Here is a 22635-nt window from a genome sequence, read left to right on the forward strand (position 1 = left end):
AGTTGGGATGGTGTCAGCTACGTTTCCCACAACCATTGGGGGGGGCATAGGTGGCCCCGATTGGTCCTCCACACACAGGGCTCTAGGGGCACCCTGCAAATCCTGGCCACGTCCCCTACCGCACCCACCTTTTGGAAGTCGGCCACCTTTGCCTCCCTTACTGCTTGGTCGCCTCCCAACCATGGCACTGATGTTGTTGTGCGTATGGGAGTTGCCGTAAACAATTGTCCTGGGCAATTGGGATGAAAGGGGTAGGGTACTAGATGGAATTCGTACCCTAGTGCTCTAGCAAGGCTGTATGTGACCCCTGGCGGAAGATGACGGGTCATGCAACGCAGAGGCACCCCAAAAACAAAAGTACACGTGCATGCAACCCCTGGTAGACCACGTGCGTGGAAAAATGAACCCGCACTACGCCGTGGCACCCAGAAACACAAAAATAAGCGTACACGTGTTACATGCAGCCTACAATGACCTCTGAAGGGGTACCCGACACACGGGGGCAACCACAGTTGGAAAATACGTGCGCGACTCACTGTCTGCCTTGAAAAAGACGCGCGTGTGCGCGTTGGCAACACCCCCCCACCAAAAGAAGAAAAGAACGCAGTCTGAGGAAACAGGGAGTACGAACTGGAAACGTTGTGAAGTAATTGCGTATGAACCGACAAGAAGTACAAGAAACACCCGCTCGCTCTCCGCAAAAAGCACATACAAGAAAATAGCGTGATATTCGTGCCTTTTAAGCCAGCCCACACGTGCAACGTCACTTACACGCTAAGGCCCTTTCCTCCAATAGCACGGTGACGTGCAGTTTTCTCACGTGCTGATTCACAATGCACCCGTGTTGTGGGGAACGCCCGCGCGCGTAACGTCACTTACGCGTTTACGCGCTAAGGGCCTTTCCTTGGATTTCACGATGACGTGCACTTTTTTCACATGCCAAATCACTCCGTATCAAGCTTGCCACGCGAAAACACATGGAAGACCACGCTCCTGCCCAAAAGGCCATTTTCCTTCCCCCAAGAGCCCCGAGCATGCTCCCACCAGCCATCTGCTGCTGCCTGCCTGCTGCCCACGTGCCCTGCTATTTGGTGCCCGCACGTCAGCCATCTGCAGGGGTCCAGTTGCTTTGTCCACCCCTGCTGGAACCGAAGACTCCCGACTGGGATACCATCGCTCCACAGCCCAGCCACAGGACCCAGTTGCCCACCCACGCCTGCCTCGGGAGTAGCCACGTCGGGGCATACACCATCTGAGACCACTGGTGACCCCCAGCCAGAGAGGCAGAGGAGAGAGGCAGAGGGCCACCAGCTTCAGTGAGAAGGAAGTTGGTGTCCTGGTGGAGCATGTCCTGGGGCATTATGATGCCCTCTTCGGAACATCACGCACCAACAAGGAAGGACGGGAGAGGATCTGGGAGGATGCAGTGGTTGCCATCAACGCGGAGGGGGTGGCAACCCGCGACATCAAGCACGTCCGGAAGCGCTGGGAGGACTTCAGGTCCAGGACCCTCTACAAGGCCCGGCACCTTGCGAAGGCAGAGGATGCAGAGGGGTGCCGGGTCAGCATGAGCAACATCCAGATGAGGGTCCTGCAACGCGTAGGCCCAGCGCTCCACGCCCAGAGGCAGACCCGTATGGAGTTGAGTGGTAAGTGGCCAAGCATTGCTGTGTGAGACAGGGCATGTTGCAGTGTGCTGGTAGTCTGATACTTGCCTGTATGTGTGGCATAGGCCATGTATGGATGTGTGTGTGCAGGGACATCATGGTCATGCATGTGAGACCAGTAATGTGTGAACCACATGGATGGTGCATGTGTTCCAATGCAACATGGGGAGCTGTATGCGGAATGCACACATGAATGCATGCCAGTCTCTGTTCTTGGACATGGAGGGGGGTGAGGGATGGGTGCTGCTCTCATGTACATGTATGGTGCACATGTGTGTGTCTGAGAAGTGTGTGTGCGACTTTGAAACGCCATGGATGCATGACACATGTCCGTGATGATGTGTGGATTCACTGATGCAGTGCGGTCACCGTTGTATCCACTGTGTCTATCCACTGTGTCTGTGGTGTACAAGCCATGATGCATGACCCTCCGGTGATGTGTGTGCATGGGATCAGTGTGAGCCATGATGCATGTGAGTTTGAAGGCAACATTTTGGTTAAAAGAGGCCCTTGTACATGGATGCTGATGTTGATTGCAGGCGCCGTGCCTGTTTCTGCATGTGTGTTGCGTGCATTCACCCATGTATTATGGAGGGACAGGATGGAAGTGACATTTGAGAGTGCCACTCATGTGTTATTGCTTCCTGTCTAGGGGAATATTGTACTGTACCCTGATGCTTGTGTTCTATGTCTCCCTCTACGCAGCGTCAAGTGAAGAAGAGGGCAGAGACGGCGCTGTGGAGCCAAGCGGCAGGGATGCCTCCACCGGGCAGCGAAACAGGGCCCAGACACCCTCCCAGGAATTGCCATCACCGGGGAGCGAGGGGACTGGTGCTGCGTCTGTCACTAAGGCTATAGCGGAAGGGCCGGGTGAGCCCCCACAGGGGCTTGCAATGGCGGAAGACGTTGTGGAGACCTCCAGGTTGGTGGTCTCCACAGAGGAGGAGGAGCCCGCTACTGAGCCACACGTGGGGCCTGGTAGGGGTAGTACCGGTGCAAGTGGTGCAGTCCAGGGTCAGGAGGCAGCACAGGTCACCGCGGAGGGGCCTGTGCATGTCGCTGTCCTTGACCCTGTGACTGCACCACCATGCACCAGCAGGGATGCCCCGTCCCAGGCCCGTCCGCAGGTAGGGGGGAGTGCCACGTCATCTGCCTCTCCACTACCTGCGGACGAGGGGTCCCATGAATGTATGGGCTCCGCCCTGATTGGTGTCGCGTTGCGCACGCGTGACATTCATGATGACGTGCGTGCTTCCGGGGTGGAGCACGCACGCCATCACTAAGAGCAGCGTCGCGAAGTGGCACTGTTGGGAGGGGCCCTGGTCGGTGGGTTCCTACATGTGTCGCGCACTCTGGCGGACCTCTCCTCCTCTGTGGAGACTATGCGCCAGTAGTTCTCCCTGCCGTCTTCCGGCCCAGATTCCACCAGGGCCCCCTGTGGACCTGGCCTGACCAACACAGCCAGCTTGGTGGAGATCCCATCCCTGCCACAGTCGGGAGTCGGCGGTCCAGCAGGGATGGACACCACAACAACTGGAGTCCAGCTGATGGAGGATGTGTAGGCATCATCGGACAGGGCACATGTACAGCAGCAGCAGGCTCTAGGTGGGAGCAATGATGGCTCGGGCCATCAACATCAGAGGGGCAGGCATCGGCCAGAGGGCAGGAGGACCCTTGAATGGGTGTGTCTTCCGTGTGGCTGCGGTTGGGCTGGCGTATTGATGCGGAGCAGCAGCAGGCAGAAGAGGCACGGCTCACAATGGTCAGGGCGGAGAACTCTGAGGCGGGCCGAGTGCCTCGAGGCTATTTGCAGGGAGTTGGAGTCCAACATGGCATCGTCCCTGCGAACCCTTGGGGCCCTGGAAGAGGACCGCCTCCAGGACATTGAGCAGGAGTTCGATGATGCCCTGGCCCGGGAAATCGGAAGGTGACCCATCCGACTAGCCCGCCGCCATTGTATATAGTTTTTAGTGTTAAGTTTCATTTTCGTTTTCCTTTATTTTGGGGTGTTTGGACTTTGCCCCACACATTTGTATATAGTTTTTTTATTAGGTAGTTTTTTCATAGGTTTCTGTTCTTTCGTTGGGCTCATGGACCCTTGACAATTGATTGTACATAGTTGGACAATGGATTTATTGGAACTTTTTCTTTGGATTTCACCATGGATTAATGGATTTTACTTTTTACGTTTCCTTTGGATTTGCTTTCGTGGAGGGAGAGTTTGCACTATTTTTCTTTTGGATTTCTTTGGATTGGTTATACGTTTCATGTACTCATCTTTTGGACATGCTTTTCATTTCATGTATGCAATTTTTTTATGCTTTCATTTCATTGCTTTATTTTTGTCCAGAATACATTTTGATATTTTACTTCCATGTGTGTAATTCGCTCTTTGAGTTCATGCATGTGAAAATGTGGGTTTACACAATCAATGCCAACCAGTGTGTGTGTGTGTGACGGACATGCGTTGATGTACATAGTTGACTTTTGGTTTGTGTCTTGAGATAGGCATGCCAGTGTGGGGTGGATTGGGAAATCATTGCGTCTCAAGACTTGGTGGCGTGCTGTGGTATTTTGGTGGAGATGTGGGCCATGATTGTGCATCTTTATGTCATGTAGGGGGGGACATGATTCGGGGCCTGCTGGCAGGTACCCATCAATGCTGGGTGGGTGGGGGTGCTGGGGGACATGAGTCAGGGCCTGAGGCTCACTGCTGGGGGTGCTGGGGAACATGAGTCAGGGCTTGCTGGCAGGTGCCCTTCAATGCTGGGTGAGTGGGGGTGCTGGGGGACATGATTTGGGACCTGAGGCTCACTCCTGGGGGGTGGGGGTGCTGGGGGACATGAGTCAGGGCCTGAGGCTCAACCCTGGGTTGGTGGGGGTGCTGGGGGACATGAGTCAGAGCCTGAGGCTCACTGCTGGGTGGGTGGGGGTGCTGGGGGACATGATTTGGGGCCTGTTGGCAGGTGCCCCTCACTGCTGGGTGGGTGGGGGTGCAGGGGGACATCAGTCAGGGCCTGAGGCTCACTGCTGGGGGGTGGGGGTGCTGGGGGACATGATTCGGGGCCTGCTGGCAGGTGCCCCTCACTGCTGAGGGGTGGGGGTGCTGGGGGACATGAGTCAGGGCCTGAGGCTCACTGCTGGGGGCTGGGGGTGCTGGGGGACATGAGTTGGTGATCACTAGTGCAAGGTGACAAGTGGGCTGGCTGGGGGGCATGCCCATGGTGGATGGGCTGCGTGCGGGACATGACCAGGGGTGCTGGGTAGTCCCCTGGGGTGTGGGCTGCCTGCAGGGGCCGTGGAGGGAGTAGAGGGCACACCTGGGAGGACCCACACTGCCAATTCATGTGTGGGACTCCCCGCGCACCCCACTGGATACACGTACCCTGTTCTGACAGCGAAATCGCGTGTGAAACTCCCCGCGAACCCCAGTAATACACGTACCCCGCTTGCACACGGCCAATCGCGTGTGAAACTTCAAGCGCACCCCCGAAATACACGTACCCGGCTCGCACAGGGCCAATCGCGTGTGAAACTTCCCGCGCACCCCCGAAATACACGTACCCCACTCGCACAGAGCCAATCGTGTGTGAAACTCCCCGCGAACCCCAGTAATACACGTACCCCGCTCGCACAGGGCCAATCGCGTGTGAAACTTCCCGCACACCCACGAAATACACGTACCCCGCTCGCACAGGGCCAATCGCGTGTGAAACTCCCAGAGAACCCCAGTAATACACGTACCCCGCTCGCACAGGGCCAATCGCGTGTGAAACTTCCTGCGCACCCTCGAAATACACATACCCTGCTCGCACAGGGCCAATCGCGTGTGAAACTCCCCGCGAACCCCAGTAATACACGTACCCCGCTCGAACAGGGCCAATCGCGTGTGAAACTTCCCGCGCACCCCCGAAATACACGTACCCCGCTCGCACAGGGCCAATCGCATGTGAAACTTCCCGAGCACCCCCGTAATACACGTACCCCGCTCGCACAGGGCCAATCGCGTGTGAAACTTCCCGCGAACCCCCGAAATACACGTACCCCGCTCGCACAGGTCCAATCGCGTGTATTCGGAGGGGTGCACAGGGAGTTTTACAGGCATTTTCGTGGTTGGGGGCCTGTATGCTGATCCACTGGCCTGTGTGCCATGTACGGGATTTGTGCGCTGTACATGGCGCACGGGGAGGGATTGGGGGCGTAACTGGTGTTGCTGCAGGGTCGCTGCGCCACGGCTAGTAATGAATGTTAAAATCCATGAATACGCTGTGCGCAGAAATGGATTTTGGCGCATGCGGCTGGCGCAGACTGTCGCACGCGCACACTGTGCGCCTGCCGCGTGCGCCACTTGTGCGTTGAATTCTATGAATTACCCCCAAAGTCTATATTAGCTACTTCCCATTAGTATGTTCAAACTCCATTTACAGTTTTCGGCAGATTTATACCGGTCCCCTACCTCTCATGGGTTCCCTTTCAAGAGTTCCATGTGGTGATGTTGTGGGATGGTGTCCAGCGGGGTCACGAGAAAGGCTTATCCCTCAATGTGTCTCGGCCTGGGGAATGGAGGTTTAAAATACCTGATAAGTAATGGCGTTTCAAATAAACCCAAAAGAACTAAACCAAACATTAATTTACAACAGGCAGTGAAAAAATTGGACATTAGCGTTTGTTAAAAAAGTCATACTGTACATGTGAATATGTTTTTCCTAAAAACACATGTACCGGTAAGCTCACAACATATACATTTAAAAAAGTAAAGCTTTTTTGTTGCTATTTACAGAAAAAATGTGTCATCAAATTTAATTATTTCCCTTTTAAAAGAAAACGATATATACAGTATTTTGGCATTCGTCTGAAGCAAGTAAACCGGAAATCACAAACCGTCAGTACTATTATGAGCGCCATTTTATGGCAACAAAATGGCACTTTAATTGTTTGGTATTTTACAACAGGAACGTTTCCTAGTCACATTTCACCTAGTGGTATTTTTTTGCAATAAGAATTCCTGCTTTTGGCCCTCTGTGAATAACGCACCACACCAATGATATGATATGATATGGCATTCATAACGCGCCTGTACACAAGTGTTTCTAGGCCTGGACATAAGTGTTTCTATAGAAATCCCATATTGGTTTGACACCATGGCCTGTCAGTAATTTTGCATGCTTTTAAGAGTCAATGGCAAATGCGTGTTCATGTATTAAACATTTTCCTCTGTGCATTGTTCTAGGGTCATTGGCAAATAATATGCACCCAACAGGTACAATGATTCATGTGCACACCAGCATGCAACAGGGAATTCTGGGACTGAATACTATCACGTCGCATGGGGGAAACGTAAGTGCGCATTTAATTTTCTTTTACAGCAGTGACAGTGGAATATTTATATGGGGCATGCCTGGAATGGTCAATTAAACCTTACCAATGCTTTCTATGTAATCCCGGTAGATGAACCAGTACAACATGAGTGGACAAAATTCACCCAGCATCCAGTCACAGCAACATATGTACCACCCTCATTCGCAGCAAGTGTATGCCATCTCACAGGGTCCCCAACAGGTAAAACAACCGTATGTGTGCATACACCGCACCAAGGCCTACGGTACCCTGTAGGCGGGAGTCGGCTAGATTGGTTTATGGGCTAATAAAATGTACTGTAGATGCTTACTGTGACTTACTGGTCATGCTAACTGTAACTTTCGATGGCTGTCTATGCTTTGCATCTGTGTTTAAATAAAAGTGTTGAACAAAATGTACTGTAAAGTGTTGAAGGGAAGCTATTGGGAAGCAGGAAGGGGCAAGATGCGAAACCTGAAGTGTTTTTAGGGTGCAGACTGGAATAACCCCTATTCTGTGTGCTGATGTTTCTAATTGAGTTGTGGTGAGGGCACTTGGGGTGTGGGTATCCAGAAGGGAGCCCCTGGTGTAGGTGTCCAGCTCGGCTTGCTACTATCGAGCTCTTCAGTGAAAGCAAGAGCAGGGCCATATTAAGCACTTTTGAGGGCCTGGGCACGGACATCTTTGCCCCCCCCTCCACCAAAACAAAGGAATTAAGGGATCAAGAATACTGGTCATGTCCCCTGACCCCCACCCGTCGCGCTCACAAACTATAGGTTGATATGCTGTCTCGCAGCATAAAAAGCACGTTTACTCCCTTTGAGTCCCCTTCCCCTCTTCATTCTTGCTCTAATCAGAATGATAAACAAGTAGCATTTGAAGACCAACACATAACCAAACATGACCATTTTTAAACAAAATATTATAGAGGGGTGTTATGCAAAATGGGAATGATTCTAGCTTCATTCTCTCCATCATCAAGGGAAGTATATAAGTATCAGCATACCAATCGATGTGCTTTAACACATTTATTCTGGGTTTGTCTTTTAGATTTTAAAGCTTTAAATACTTCCAAACAATGGCTTGTGGCATTTTCATTTATAATTGTGCATAAAAACCTTTGACTTTTACCAAAAAGCAAACCGTTTCTTGTGTCAAACAAGTAGACCTTACAATATGCTTGCCTGAGGCCTGCAACATCTGTTCCTCTCTCTTCTGTCTACCACCCCTTCCACCCAAATTGCCTACATAAGGAGAAAGATCAAGTAATGGGCTAAACGATACCAGCAGCGTGCAAGAAGGCAAACCACGCAGAAGACAGCACCGTAATGTAAGATATATTAGATGATTTGACCAGGATCACTGTATCGTCTGCTGGCAAATCCAGGATACAAGCATGAACGCTTTGGTTCCATAGTCTTGAATTTGGATAACAGTTTATGCCATTGTTGGAGGCGATCGCCTAGGTTTTACAAAACCACATCTGAACAAACCAATTTCTAGACCTTCACCATACGGATGATATGTTAGTTTTTATAGCAACCCCTAACTGGTGCAGGTACATTACTGTTAATAACAGATGTTGCTCTGCAAAACTAAGTACATATGCAGGCAGGTTTACAAACTTCAGACATAGGAAAGGCTCAGCCTGCCTTGCTGGAATGTGATATTCTAATTTTGCATATGAACGCATATCTCTGCAATGGGTGCTTCACACACTGAGCTAACTTTTGAACCATTGTGGCACTTAATTTATCAATATGCATTTCACCGTTGCCTATTGCACATGATCAACATAATTACCACAGGAAGGAAAGCATGCTACAGAGCTGTGATGTAAACAACACACAAACTATGCATACCACAGTGAACACAGAAAGCAATACATGATGAATTGATCAGGGCAGAATGTACTTGTCAAAACAGAAAGGCAATGGGGTTAGCCTCAGCAGCACCCCATAAAATATCCTGATGTCTGCTATTTAAGACTGGTGAACAATGGAATCTTACTTCTTCAGATCAGGAAGCCCTGTGGGACCCCCTACAAGGTGGGGGCCCTGGGCAAGTGCCCCATTTGCCCTCCCATAAAAACGTCTCTGAGCAAGAGTGTGTCGAGGGTTGCTGGGGGGCCATGTGTGACAAGCTGGTGTAATAGGTGTAGAGTTTGAATGCTGTTAATGTGTGCATGTTAGCGTGGTACTAGCTGGCGTTCACCAGCAGTGTGTGAGTGGCCAGTCAATGTGGGTGGTAGTGAAAAGTAGAATGGTCATTTGAGCAATGGATTCGTCATCAGTGTACCGCTTCTCATCTTGTGATGCATTCAAAATCCTTACCTTCTGCTCTAGGTTCTATATATACGTGTGAAGTGAAACAGAGTAGCTCACAAAAGAATGGCTCTATGCCATGTCCCGTTCTCTCCTGCACATTCGTACCCCTCTCCCACCCCATGAATGCGGGTGCTGTGCCTGCACTCCCAAAGCCACTGTGAATAGGTGCAACAGTCACCCACACCACTGTGCGACTCATGTTCTGTCCTGGCATGAATGTGCATGTCCCTTCTACATTTCCATTGACCATAATTTGTGGTAATATATTTTTATAACGCCATATGTTCTAGACATTATTTACAATAGTTCCATTTTCCAAGGTCTGATGTTGTCGTTTATAGCCCAACCCGACTTTCATGTGAAAGGTTCATATAGCGCCAGCATGATATCTTACAACCCTGTCATCTTGTTTATATGCCAAATATCAACCTCAGGTTTCTGGGTCTTTTAACTACATCCTGTTCAGTTTTAGGGAAAATTATCTTCCACGTGTTTTGACATTTCTGAAACAAGATTACAAGACTTACCATATGAACAATGATATTTCGTATTGGCCAATGCTTAACATATTCTCTCCTTAATCCCCAGTGTTCTCCTTCAGGAATGTATACTGCATCTTATGGATCCCAGGCTCAGTATTCGCAACCTCGACTGACTCCTCACAATGCTCAGGATTTGCACCCTAAAAACTTCCCAAAGCCCATCTATTCATACAGGTAATGTTTGATATTCGGCTGAAGGGAAATATTTCAAATGGCTGGTGCTTGCATGCATTTTTCTCTTTCAGCTTCCTACGTATTTAGCCAGTTTGGTTAATCTGTGATCCATAAAGATGAGCCAAATCCAGTGGCCACTGGCCACTAGCTTTTCAACTACGACTCTAAAGCTTTTAGATTGTGCCATGAAGTCAGGACTTGAAACGTGATTTGTTCTAGCAGTTGAATGATGCACATCTTTCAGATTTCAACAAAGAAGGTTCATCATTCAAATTCTATTATTTCTTTTTTGCTGCATTAGCACCCTGGGCAGAGGCACTAGCCAAACAGGATACTCAGAACGGGGGCCACATTTGCTGGTATAAGAATGCTGTTCCGAACAGCCTGATTGAGCCAAACCTCCTATCCAGAGAGCCTGGTTGTGCAGGCATCAACATTTATCGACAGTTCAAGCACATACCTACCTTTGCCCCCTGATTGGGACAACAAGAAATATGATGCCTTATCGGAGAAGACCTTTGCATCAGGCAGCACAGCTTTAAAAGCTATTAATACAACATTGAATCCTGCCAAATGCATCCACACCTCATGGGCAGTTATATCAGAGGCTGGGAAAACACGTCACAGAAGGCGAGGTGAGAGATTGCTTCCTGAGTATTGTAGTCAATGGCAAGAAAGCTGTGTCAAGCGCTCCACTCTGGGTGCGGCAAACTGCATGGGGAGAGCCATGTCTAAAAGCGCTGTGGCGCTGAGATGTGCTTGGCTCAGAAAGTCAGGCTTTGCACAGGATGTGTAAGACAGACTGCTGAGCATGCCATTCGATGGCTCTAACTTGTTTGGTCCAAAGGCGGATGATAGTTTGGAAAAATGGCAGAGTTCAGAAGTGGCAGCTAAGTCGCTGGGGCTGCTGTATGCCACACACGCAGCCTGCATCCCAAACATGGAAACAAAAGCATTTTTACAGCTATCACAGCCAAAGAGGAAAACGAAAAACAGCTACCAGATAAGGGCAGAGAACGTTTTCCAGACCATCGAGAGGCAGAGGCGGTAAAAACATCTCAGTCAGCTCCTGCTTCAGTCCCCTCCAGCACAGTAATGGCCTCAACACCACTTTGAGAACTTTTCTCATGCTACTCTGGTAGGGGGACGTCTGCTTCATCATTCCAAATAATGGTGCTGTATTATTATTCTGACACATGGGCATGACAGCTGGTCTCCCAGGGGTACTGCCTACCTTTCCTGTGGTGCCCACCAGACTGTCCCGCATCCATTCAGCCACCTTGTGTTCCAGACTTGCTTCCCCAGCAGGAGATAATCTCCCTACTGGGGAAGTGTGCCATAGAAATGGTACCTCTAGCAGAAAGGAACAAGACATGGCACTTCCTTTACATTTTTGTGCCAAAGAAGGACAGAGGACTACGATCCATCTTGGACCTGAGACACTTGACCTGAGACACTTGAACAAGTTCTTTATGAAGAACAAGTTCAAGATGGTAATACTCTCGCAGAGGCCCTGGAGTTTCAGTATTGGTTGGTGTATCGCGACCTCCAGGATGCTTACTTTCATGTGCTCATACATCCAAAGCATAGAAAGTACTTGAGGATTGTCATCGGCCCGCTCTTCAAATCCATTTCCGGACCACCTCAGTGGCACCTGCCACCTCTTCCACCTGCTAGGCTTCTCTCTCAACTTGAAGAAGTTCCAAGTGACACCCTCTTTAATGCACCAATTCATCGGAGCGGTCGTGGACTCTTCCACAGGGAAAGCTTACACTTCTGAGGACAGGGCTCTGCACATCCAATAGATGGTCACCAAATTTCAAAACACCCACTTCTTGCCAGCCATAAAATTCTTATGGTTTCCAGGTCTCATGGCATCCTACATTTTTCAGGTGCTCGAGGCCCAGTTGTGAAAGAGCTCTCTTCAGTGGGCCCTCAGGACTCAATGGTCACAGTTGTGAAATAGCTCTCTTCAGTGGGCCCTTAGGTCTCAATGGTCACAGTTCTTGGGTCCCAAACCCAGTCGAGCAGGACCTCCTGTGGTGGACTTGCATAGAGAAGCCGGAAGCGATTGTGGGTACGGACGGTTCCCTGAAGGGCTGGGGCGCTCATCTGAACGAGCTGATGGTGAACTGGATCTGGGCAGGATTCCACTTAAATCTGTTGGAGCTGAGGGCAATCAGATTAGCTCTGATGGCCCTTCTGCCTTCTAAACAGGGAATGGCTATCCTGATCATGATGGCAATACAGGGACATGCACTATGTCAACATGACAGGTGGTGTAGGGTCACACCTCCTGTGCAAGACAATGCAGCTCTGGTTTTGGGCATTGCAGAACACAATCCCCTTGACAGCAATTCACTTAGCCGTGATGGAGAATACAACGGCAGATGCCCTCAGCAGGCAGAGTTCGGTCTAACACAGGTGGGAGCTGTGCCAGGAAGTTCTTTTGGAGATCTGTACCCTTTGGGGAACCCCTCTGGTGGATCTGTTTGCATCCAGTACCAATAGGAAGTGCATACTATTCTGACCCAATTAATTTTCCCAGAGAGTTGTACTGGGGTACGCATTTGTCCTGGAATAGAACTTCCCACTGATGTATGCATTCCCACTTATCACCATCAGTGCTCAAGTGATCAGGATGTTGAGGAGGTACGGAACAACCATGATTCTGATTGCCCCAGATTGTGCCAGGAGCACTTGGTGCCCAGACCTTCTGTACACGATCATCAGCCGTCCATTGCTTCTTCCCCATATTGCTGACATGCTCTTGGAGGAAGGAGGCCTGGCCCTTCACCCAAGAGTGGGCACACTCAATCTGCATGCCTAGCTTCTGAAAGGTAACGTTATAGGAACAGAGTTCTCCCTGACAACGTTATGGAGATGATGCTTTCGGCCAGAAGGCCGGCAACGAAGGCTGTAAGAAATCTTGCAGTTGGTGCAGAGCTGAAGGTGTTACTCATTTTCTGTGCAAGACTTCAAAGGACCTGTCGTTCCTACAGCATCTTGCCAAGCAAGGTCTGCAGGTCACGACAGTCAAGGGTTATCTGGCCTCGCTTTCCATCATCAAGCGCAAGCCTGGGCGTGGATCTTTTTTCATGATTCCCATTGTGCTGCAATTACTGAACGGGCTGACAAATACCCCCCACCCCTAACCCGATTATGGTGCGGCATGCAACCAAAATCTAGTAGTGGCCTTTTAAATGGGAGCACCCTTTGATCTGTTACAGTCTTGTCCGCTCAGGCTCCTCACTTGGAAGACGGTCTTCCAAGTGGCTAGCACATCAGCACAAGAGGTGAGAGGGGCGCATTCTGATTGTGGCCTTGTCCCTTGACAAAATCGTAAAAGGTGGTTTCCACGACTGACGTGTAAACCACCTTTTACGATTTTCTCAAGGGACAAGGTTACACTCGGAGTGTGCCCCTCCTTCTCACCCAAGTGATGTCCAAATTTCACCTCTTGCAAAAAATCTGCTTGCCATATTTCTATCCATTGCCTTGCCCTTCTAAGGAAGAGGACAGGCTGCATAGGCTTGATCAGTGAAGAGTGTTGATCATTTTCACCAGAACAAATTCCTTCAGACTAGGCAAACAACTCTTTGTGGGGTACACAGGCTCTAGCTCAGGCAAAGGAGTAACAAAGCAGACCATTTCCAGATGGATCGTATTGAGACGATATTAACCGAGGCAGTGTGCCAACCCTGTCGGTAACAGCCGCTGCCTAAGTTAAGGGCCTGAGCGAAGCAAGGGTCCCTTAGCGAGGGCGGCAGTGCCGTTACCGACAGGGTCGGCCCGCTGCCTTGTTTAATATCACCATTAGCATCTGTGTAGTTTTCCTACACGGATGCTAATGGTGCTTAAAAGGTAAACGTAACTTTATGTTGCAGATCGGCTCCGTCAGTGCTGTCAGGTAAATCCATTTTCCATTTTGATGACGGTGATGTCATCAACATGGACAACAGACTTCCCGAAATGCAGCACTGCTGGGGACGAGATAGACCACACAGGTAGGTTTTATTTTTATTTTCCTTTTGGAAAAAGGACACAATTAGCACCCCTCTAGGGAAATTCCACGAATGCTAACTGGTGAAGAGGGAGCGGGGGAGGGAAGCGCCCGACACCAATGAGAATGCTTGGAACGCGGGCTTTCCTTAGTGAATACAGTCCGCATTCCGAGCATTCTTATTGGTGGATGGCGCCTCCCAGGGTGCTAATCTACGTATCTGAATGCTATTCCATGATGTGAAAAGACATACTCGAGCCCTTCAGAACCCATTCAACTAAAGGTGTGGCTGCCACATTGGCACTCCAAAGAGGAGTACCAGCTCAAGACATCTTTCAAGTGGCAACGTGGTATTCTATCCACACCATCACAAAACATTACTGCCTGGATAGTCTGTCAAGGCAAGACACCTGCTTTGGTAGAGCTATCCTGCAGTATGTTCTAGTGTAATAACAAGGGTGTTCACTCCTCCCTCCTCCAGCAACTGTGATGAGGAATCCGTGGGAGGTCACAATACAATAAAAGGACGAATGTACCTCCCACAATGTTTGTTCTAATGGATGGAACATCCACAGATTCCTCATCACCCTCCCATCCTACCCCGCAATCAGAGAGCTCTCTCCTGTTTCTTTCTCTTTCAATGTCAAGGTGTGCCTCACAAAATTCGTAAGTACCAAAGCGTCCAAGCACAGAGTAATTGTGCTCAGGGATGCAAGCTATTTTTAATGATACTGAAGTCATGTCAGGACTTGAGGGCGAAAACCACAGATGGACCTCAAGAGCAAAGCTGCACGGCACCCCCTGCTGTCCAAAGTTTCCAAGATCTGCTGCCGCAAAAAGATATATCTAAGATGAGGAAACCTTGGGAGGAATGTCCAGCAGAACAAATGTTACCAGAGATATGAACTGCGGAAACAGGTTGTCCCTGCCGGTAACAACACTGACACGTGAGGTAGGGGAGCATTACTTAGCTTGCACCCTTATCTTTGCTGCCGAGCAATTACCGGCAAGATTGTCCCACCACCACAGGTTAAACGCCTTTTTAGCTAGTGTTCAAACGATCTAGAACAGAACTCTTAATTTTATAGGCTTTTTAAAGAGAGATAACCTGTAGATCCTTGAACAATTACTTTGCCGGCTGTGTGCTTCTGATAATATTAAGTTCAATTCTCCTTGCTTTTTCCTACAATATGCCTTTCCAAGTTGTGTGGGAAAGGCCTGTGTAGCAGTTGATTCAGAATTAGTTTTCTGATGAACAGTAAAGAGCGTGTCTTTACCATTTTGACATCTTTCACTTACACTAACATGGTTTGGTATTAGCCGCTGCTAGAACTTCTTTACTCTGATATGATACCAATTACATCACACTAGCAAATACCAAACTGGGTGAAACACCTATGTTTGAATAGTACCCAAGTGAAACACCTTTGAAATTTTCTTTACAGTGTGCGTACAAGAACTATCCATTTGTTAATCTCTCCTTTACCCGTGAAGTGGTTTTGTGTAAAACCTCAATGTATAAAACATTGATATTAATTAACATGACTCCTCAAACATCAATGTTAACTGTGTTACACAGTTGTGCTCATCTGGCTTGTTTTCTAATAGATACATTGTCACTATTTGTGCGTCCGCTAAGGCTTTTTGGAATTCCTCCCCCTTTTTATTCTCTCATGCAATTCACCCACGCCCCATCACCCACGCCTCTGCCTTTTTGTACTCCGGAGAGTGAAATGTTATTTCTTATTCAAAAGTGCGCCTTATTTTGCTGAAGACCACCAAAAGCAAAACTATTGTTTGATAGTTCATATGTTCAGCATTTTCAAAATGTTTACTTGACAAAGCAAATGCAACGATTGCAGTCGTTTTGTCACGTAAATCTTGAAACGCTCTTTTACTTCAAAACGGACTCGGGCAAATTGTAAAAAATACGCGTAACAGAACATGCTAGGTAGCATTTCTAACAGTTATGTAGCCTTAACATGCTACTCTATTGTGGGGAACGGACCGGGTTGGTAGGTAGTAAGCAGTACATTAAAGTATCATTCAAGTAGTCTCAAAAAAGGAAAATGCATATCATGATACTAACAGAAGCAGAGAGTAAAATATTTACACCCTAAAATGTCTTCAAGAATTATAAATACCATTTTCATAAATTCGTTATGATTTTATACCCCTTGTGTTAGGGTTCTACATTGAGTTTTCTTTCCCATATTTTAATGTCAATAAGCCGGTTCTCTACTTAATCTATTATCGGTTACATGTGATTATATATTATATCGAATTAGAAAACAAAGAATGAATTTTGAACGAACCCAAAACATATATTAAAGAAACTAACGATTTGTTTCCCGTTGCTTTTGGGGTTTCCCCTACCCCAAGCCCCCCTTTTTAAAAACATACTTTTCCTCCTCTCTAAAAACTACTATTCCCATTCCTAACCACATATGTATATTTTTTTAAAATGTGCTCTTTTTCATATATATTTTGGGTTCGTTAAAAAATCCATTTGTTGTTATCTATTCGATAATATCACTGCATACCCTATTATCACGTGGGCATCATCTTTGTTGTGCCAAAGGGGATGTTTTGTTCTTACCTTCCTCACCAGCCTACCAGTTTAAAGATGTTACATTTACCTTTTGTTGTGGGTATGAAGCTATCACCACTGTCTTACCATTTATCTTTGTTGGTCTTTCGGGTAAAGGCTGTTAGTTATTTGCACCCCCCTCCCCTTACAATAACTGAATTAGAGACAATAAGGATCCCCCTTTTACATTAGCAACAGTGAGGAAATGCAAGCTCTGGGGTTTTTATTGGTATATATTTTCCAAAAAACGCCAAATGGTCATTGAAAGACTGAACCAATGGTTTCATCACCTTCTAGTTATATTTGTGTGCATCAGAAAATAAAACAGGTGGTCGTGTTTTTGAACACATGTTCAGTCCAGCTACAAAGTCCAAACGTTCCCATTTATTTCATGGTGTTTTTGTGGTTTTCTGGCATCAACACAGACTCAGAAATCACATGCTGCAGGGTAGAGATAATTTCCACAGTTTCCTTGTAAATAGGAGACGTACCACCAGCCATGTAACCAGGACTGTCATTGTACTGTGAGAAACCCGAAGGTGTCTCATTTACTAGTCCCCGGGGATCTGTCATCCAGGTGGCCCGGACACAGCCATCGCTGTTGGATCCAGTTCCTGGGGGTGGGCCAGTGGGGGAGGATCACCTGGACGAGGGGTCTTCGGGGAGTGGTAGTGGCACACTGTTGGGAGAGACACGGTATCGTCGCATTCCCTGTAACACCTTTTTCCCATCCAACCCTGAGGGATATTTAAAAACTCTCCCCTCCACCCCTTTTCCAACACAAACACTTTCTTACACGTAACAGACAACAGACTAACACCAAAGCCGTTTACCTGACATGTCCCACCACAAAAGGGTCAGGCAGAGTCAGACAATTGACAATAACCACGCACAACTGATGGCCCTTTGCCGTCCCCACAGTGATAAAAGGCAGAGCACAAATGCACACTACGAGCAAGGTCAAACGCACGAGGAAACAGCGACACAGAACCGGCAGTTCAAACGGAGGAGAAAGGCGGTGAGACCTGGAGGAATGATGAAGAGGAAACTGCCTTTTCAACCCACAAAGCCTCCGAAAGGGAATTCATAAGACCGGGAGTTACAGCTGGCGTGTGGAAGAACAGATGTCAATGGTGATTGGGGGCCAACCGCATTGATAGCACAGGCGGGGTGGTGTGCTGGCTACTGTGGTACCATCCTTGAATCCAGAGGCAAGACAAGCCAATGGGTTCAACACACCCGGCGAGTCGGAGGAAGCTGATAGCAAACCGACATGTGTTGAGCCCAAGGTTGCAAGTGGCAACATTAGATGAACGCAAGAACTAGGAACAAAGAACTTGTGTGTATTTGAACTTAGTGAAAGCCCAAAGAAGGACCAGCTGCAGAGTAGTCAGGTGCCATAGGAGTGCTCAGTCCAAGGACTTTCGCTGGCCCCTATTCTTGTTGAAAACTACAAGTACCAGAAGACCCTAGGAAAGGGCGACGTGAGATGTCATAGAGGTCCTACAAAGGTCACGTCGAATCCTTTGTACAATCGAAAGTCTCTGACCCATGGTTGAGAGAAAGCTAGGGGAAGAGAGCCCTGCGTTCTAATAAGATTGTGAACTGGCAAGTATTAACCCGACAGAGGGATGCCGAAAGAAAGCTAGGAGAAGTGAACCCACACTTTCTGGTGAAATAGTGCAAATCATGAACTGTGTGAAAGATGGCTATGTGAACCTGACGGAGGGATGCCAAGGGGAAAGCTACTGAGAGTGAATACCGCATTGAGGTGAAGCAGAGTAAACTGTATATTTGGCAAATGTGAACCCAGTTGAGGGATACCTGCGAGTTGGGGTGAAAAGTAATACACCAGTGAACATTTCATAGACAAGAGTGAACCCGGTCGAGGGTTGTCTGCAGTGGGAAGTTGTTTAAAAAGACATTAAGGTATTTGGCATATTGCAAGGTGCATTTGAAAGGCCGTAGTGAACCCGACAGAGGGAGGCACAAGTTGCAAGAAGGATCCAAGCCTAGCGGAGGGAGATGCTAGGGGCGAAGAGCAATCGCCCAAGGTACAAGATTGCTGAAGGAACTTTTGTTTGTTGTTTTAATCCATCAGACCCTCTAAGGCAAGAGACTTTGCAGAGAAGAGTCTATGACCCCTGAAGGTTCTGGTATCGTTGAACTGAAATTGTGAGCCTCGTGCTGGAGAGGTCCAGGAGTGTGCTGTGCTCAGAAGTCCCGCTTTGTCCCGTGCTAAAAACATGGGGAAGGGAGAATCAGCCACACCACCCTGACTTATCATTTTGTGAACACGACTTTATTTTCTGGTGAAAATTATCCCACACTCTTTTAACTTGGTGGTAAGGATTGGCAATAGGTTTTTTACTATAGGCCATTTTTATTTGATAAGACGCTACTAGGACTGCCTTATTATTATTTGATGGTCGTAGTTTGCTCCCATCTTAGCTTTAGGTTTAGTTTAGGCCTTTTCTTTTTCTCACCCATTAGAGTTCAATAAACACCTTGAACTGTGATCACTTGTGTCTGTCTTTACTGTTACCAGCATGAGTTCCTTGCAGTACCAACATCCTGTTTGCAAAATATTTTTTTTCCAATCAGTATAACAACTGTGCATGAAAATGCCAGGGCAAAGCAGAACGCAAGGCTGAGAACAATAGTGTATAGTACAGAAATTGTTTATACTATATGCTCAAGCTTGCATACAGGTGTGACAGTGGATGGGTGGGCCGTTTCATAAAATGGAGGCACATCGAGTAGCACTATGTTACATGTTGAGTAAAACAGACAAAGAGCTTCCATTTGGGCTGGTACTGTGAGCAGTTGGCTGGAAGGGCGTGGATATGCCCCCCACCCCAGAATGGACAAGCATGCAGAAATTGAGTTCCTGTCATACTAACTGGATTCACTTGTGAAAGTGGGAAAATTATACAAGTTAGAGCAAACAAAACAGCATTTGCTTTTCTTTGCTCAGGAAATGGATTCAGATATGTACGTGATGTGAGGGACTGGGGATGTGAACCAGGGACACAAAAAATCCTGAAGAGGAAAGTACTAACGCTGGACATCTAAAACATTTGATAACTAGCCCCGACATTGGTTTCGTTTACCCATGTTTTTGGAACACCACATTTCAATAAAATACACACTTGCGAGATTGACTTGTTTATGGGCCTCATTAGGACCCAGGCGGTAAGGGGTTTACAGCAGCGTAAACAGCGCCGACCCTTACCGCCTGATTCCGAGGTCCCTTAGCGCCATGGAGGATTTAACACCTGCTTTTAGCAGGTGTTAAAATCCATGGCGCTAAGGGACCATGTTGTTAATTACGCCACCGTAATTTACGGTGGCGTAATTAACGCCTTCCCCACTCCCATTATGCCCTATGGGGCAAAAATGGGAAGGGGGAAGGGTAAATGGGGATTGGGGACTTACCGCCCCGCCAACCTCGGAATGGGGCGGTAAGTCCGCCAACCACCATGGCGTAAACGTAGTTTACGCCATGGTGGTAAAGGTACGACCCAGGCGGTAACTTACTGCCTGGGTCGTAATGAGGCCCTATGCCTATCATTACATTTGTAAAAATAGCGATGGGAGAATGCTCTTCGGGACACGAGGCATCAACACTTCTGCATAGATCCCATGGAACCTACCACACCCATTCAGCTCAAAAAATTCTTAAGCACCTGCCCCACTTTCAAAATCTGCCCATGAACCAGACTACTTCCCTTCTGCTGATGGGAGATTTTTGAAAAAAGTAGCAGTGTGTCTATAAACATAAATATATATCGCGCAGCGCAACATATTGTGTTGTAGGGCATTTGGTTTCTCGCCAGGTGCCCAAGGCATCCTAATTTGATATAGCTTGGTAGAGCCCTTGTACTGGCAGAAGGCAAATGATAAACCGATCCAGAGACGTTTGGCTTTATACAGCAGGGCAACGTACCATGAATAAAGCATATCAAATTTCGTTAATAGGTCAGAATCTATGTTTGGAACCACAAGTTCCAAGTTCAGTCTCTTCCTTTATATGATATACAATATTTGTGTGCATTTGAATTGTAATAGTAATGACTCCCGCGTTGTAAAACGTTAACCTAAAAAAGAGGTGTAATTTGAATTACATGAACCCTCCCTTAATTTTTGCTTCTCAATTACAGCTGTCTGATAGCCATGGCGTTGAAGAACAGCAAATCTGGAAGCCTCCCAGTGAGCGAAATTTATGGCTTCATGAAGGAACACTTCCCATATTTCAAGGTAAGTGTTTATTTGACCCTCAGAATTAATAGCACAGTATATAAGTGTACAACATGACTTAAATAACAATTGCATTTGGTAAAGCTAACAAAGACCTTGGAACTACAAGAACACATTGCATCGAAAGTTTTAATTTGCTTTTAATAATTTTCCTTTATTAATAAGGTTCAGCTGTAAGCACTAAGGTAAATATGCAATTCACAGGAGGGCCATTTACAGTACTTTCAGCACTCTTTACAGATCCCGAAAATGTCCGAGTTACTCTTATGTTGGGAGAAATGAAAAGTTTGTTTTTTGTAATGCATAGCTGTAAGAAGCAAAATGGTGACTTCATTGACAAGGCAGAACTACTTAATTTAACGTAGCAGATATAGGGATGGGGAAAATAGACAATGGGGAGAGAGGATAAGGCAGGACAGGGTGGATACGATACAGTAGGGTGGGTTGGGTTGTGAAGCAGGATGGTAAACAGAAGAGAAAATTGGGTGACAGAAGAAAATGATCATGGAGTAGAAGGAAGGAATAAACACTAAACTGCAGGAGACTCGGCTGATGCAAATGGCCAAGGTGTATTAGAATCCAAGAGAAAAATAGGTAATAAATGAGTGGGCGAAGATATGACAGGGGCGTTATAATTATGTTAGCAAAATTTAAGGACCCACATTTCGAAAGTACAAAATCAGTAAAAGATGTTTTTTATTGCTTTAGGTAGTTCTTAGTCTGGAGCCCCATTCTTTATTAAGTGGACACATAATTGTATTGAGCAGTTGCAATATGTATAGAATATATATTAAGGTTTTCTTAATCTAATTTAGACAGCCCCTGATGGTTGGAAAAACTCTGTTCGACATAACCTCTCCCTGAACAAATGCTTTGAGAAAGTGGAAAATAAGATGAGCGGGTCCTCCAGAAAAGGTTGCCTTTGGGCCCTAAACCCAGCAAAAATTGATAAAATGGAAGAAGAAATGCAAAAATGGAAGAGAAAGGACCTACCAGCAATTCGCAGAAGTATGGCAAACCCAGGTAGGTACCAGATTATTTTTCATTTCCAATTGCAGGTATATCAAAGAAATGCCCTGCTTTCCAAGATGCACTCCATATTGTTTCCCCCATCCCAAGAATCATTGGTGATCAAGACGTTTAATAAAAGCATGAGCCCCAGCTATAGGTTTTGTTGGGCATGACCATTGTGGGAAGTAGCGTATCTCTTTGCTATAGCATGCCCATACATGAATGTACTCCTTGAACACCATGTGGTACATCTTTGATTAGAGCTGTTTAACTTTAATATCCCTGGTAAGAGTTTGTTCCCAAGACATGTTTGTTTGTTTGTTTGTTTATTTATTTATAGCGAGCGCCAGACCCGAAGGTATCCGGGCCCATGTGCAAGAATACTTTAAGCTTATAAATTACTTTTACACATTCCAAGTAAATACAGGATACATTGACAGCAGGAAAAATGATTACCCTAAAAAGTTTGTACACAGGGTAATATACAGGGTTATATACACATATATTTGTACATAGAGATATACATTGAGAGACAAAAAGCAGGGTGGAGTAGGCTAGGGAAAGAGCATGTAAGTATGCATTCAACTACAGATTAACAGGTGGATAAGACGTAAGTAGTCCTGGTGTCGGTCAGTTACAGGTCGTTTTCTTTGAGCCATTTAATACAGTTAAATCTGAAGTGTGGATAGGATTGGTCAGACCTTAACGAGGTAGGGAGGGAGTT

General features: G+C 47.2%; 1 protein-coding gene across 1 annotated transcript in view; it reads left to right on the forward strand.

The window, feature by feature from the left end:
• The window catches only part of FOXN4 (forkhead box N4), a 101393-nt gene that overhangs the window by 70656 nt on the left and 8102 nt on the right, over positions 1-22635 (forward strand). Inside the window, exons 4-8 of the mRNA XM_069619429.1 lie at positions 6898-7004; positions 7116-7226; positions 9920-10047; positions 20804-20900; positions 21716-21923. Of these exons, the coding sequence (XP_069475530.1) occupies positions 6898-7004; positions 7116-7226; positions 9920-10047; positions 20804-20900; positions 21716-21923 (651 nt within the window). The remainder of the gene's footprint in view (positions 1-6897; positions 7005-7115; positions 7227-9919; positions 10048-20803; positions 20901-21715; positions 21924-22635) is intronic.

The sequence above is a fragment of the Ambystoma mexicanum genome, chromosome 10 (genome assembly GCF_040938575.1).
Source record: "Ambystoma mexicanum isolate Mex_15411 chromosome 10, UKY_AmexF1_1, whole genome shotgun sequence".
Classification (NCBI taxonomy): domain Eukaryota; kingdom Metazoa; phylum Chordata; class Amphibia; order Caudata; family Ambystomatidae; genus Ambystoma; species Ambystoma mexicanum.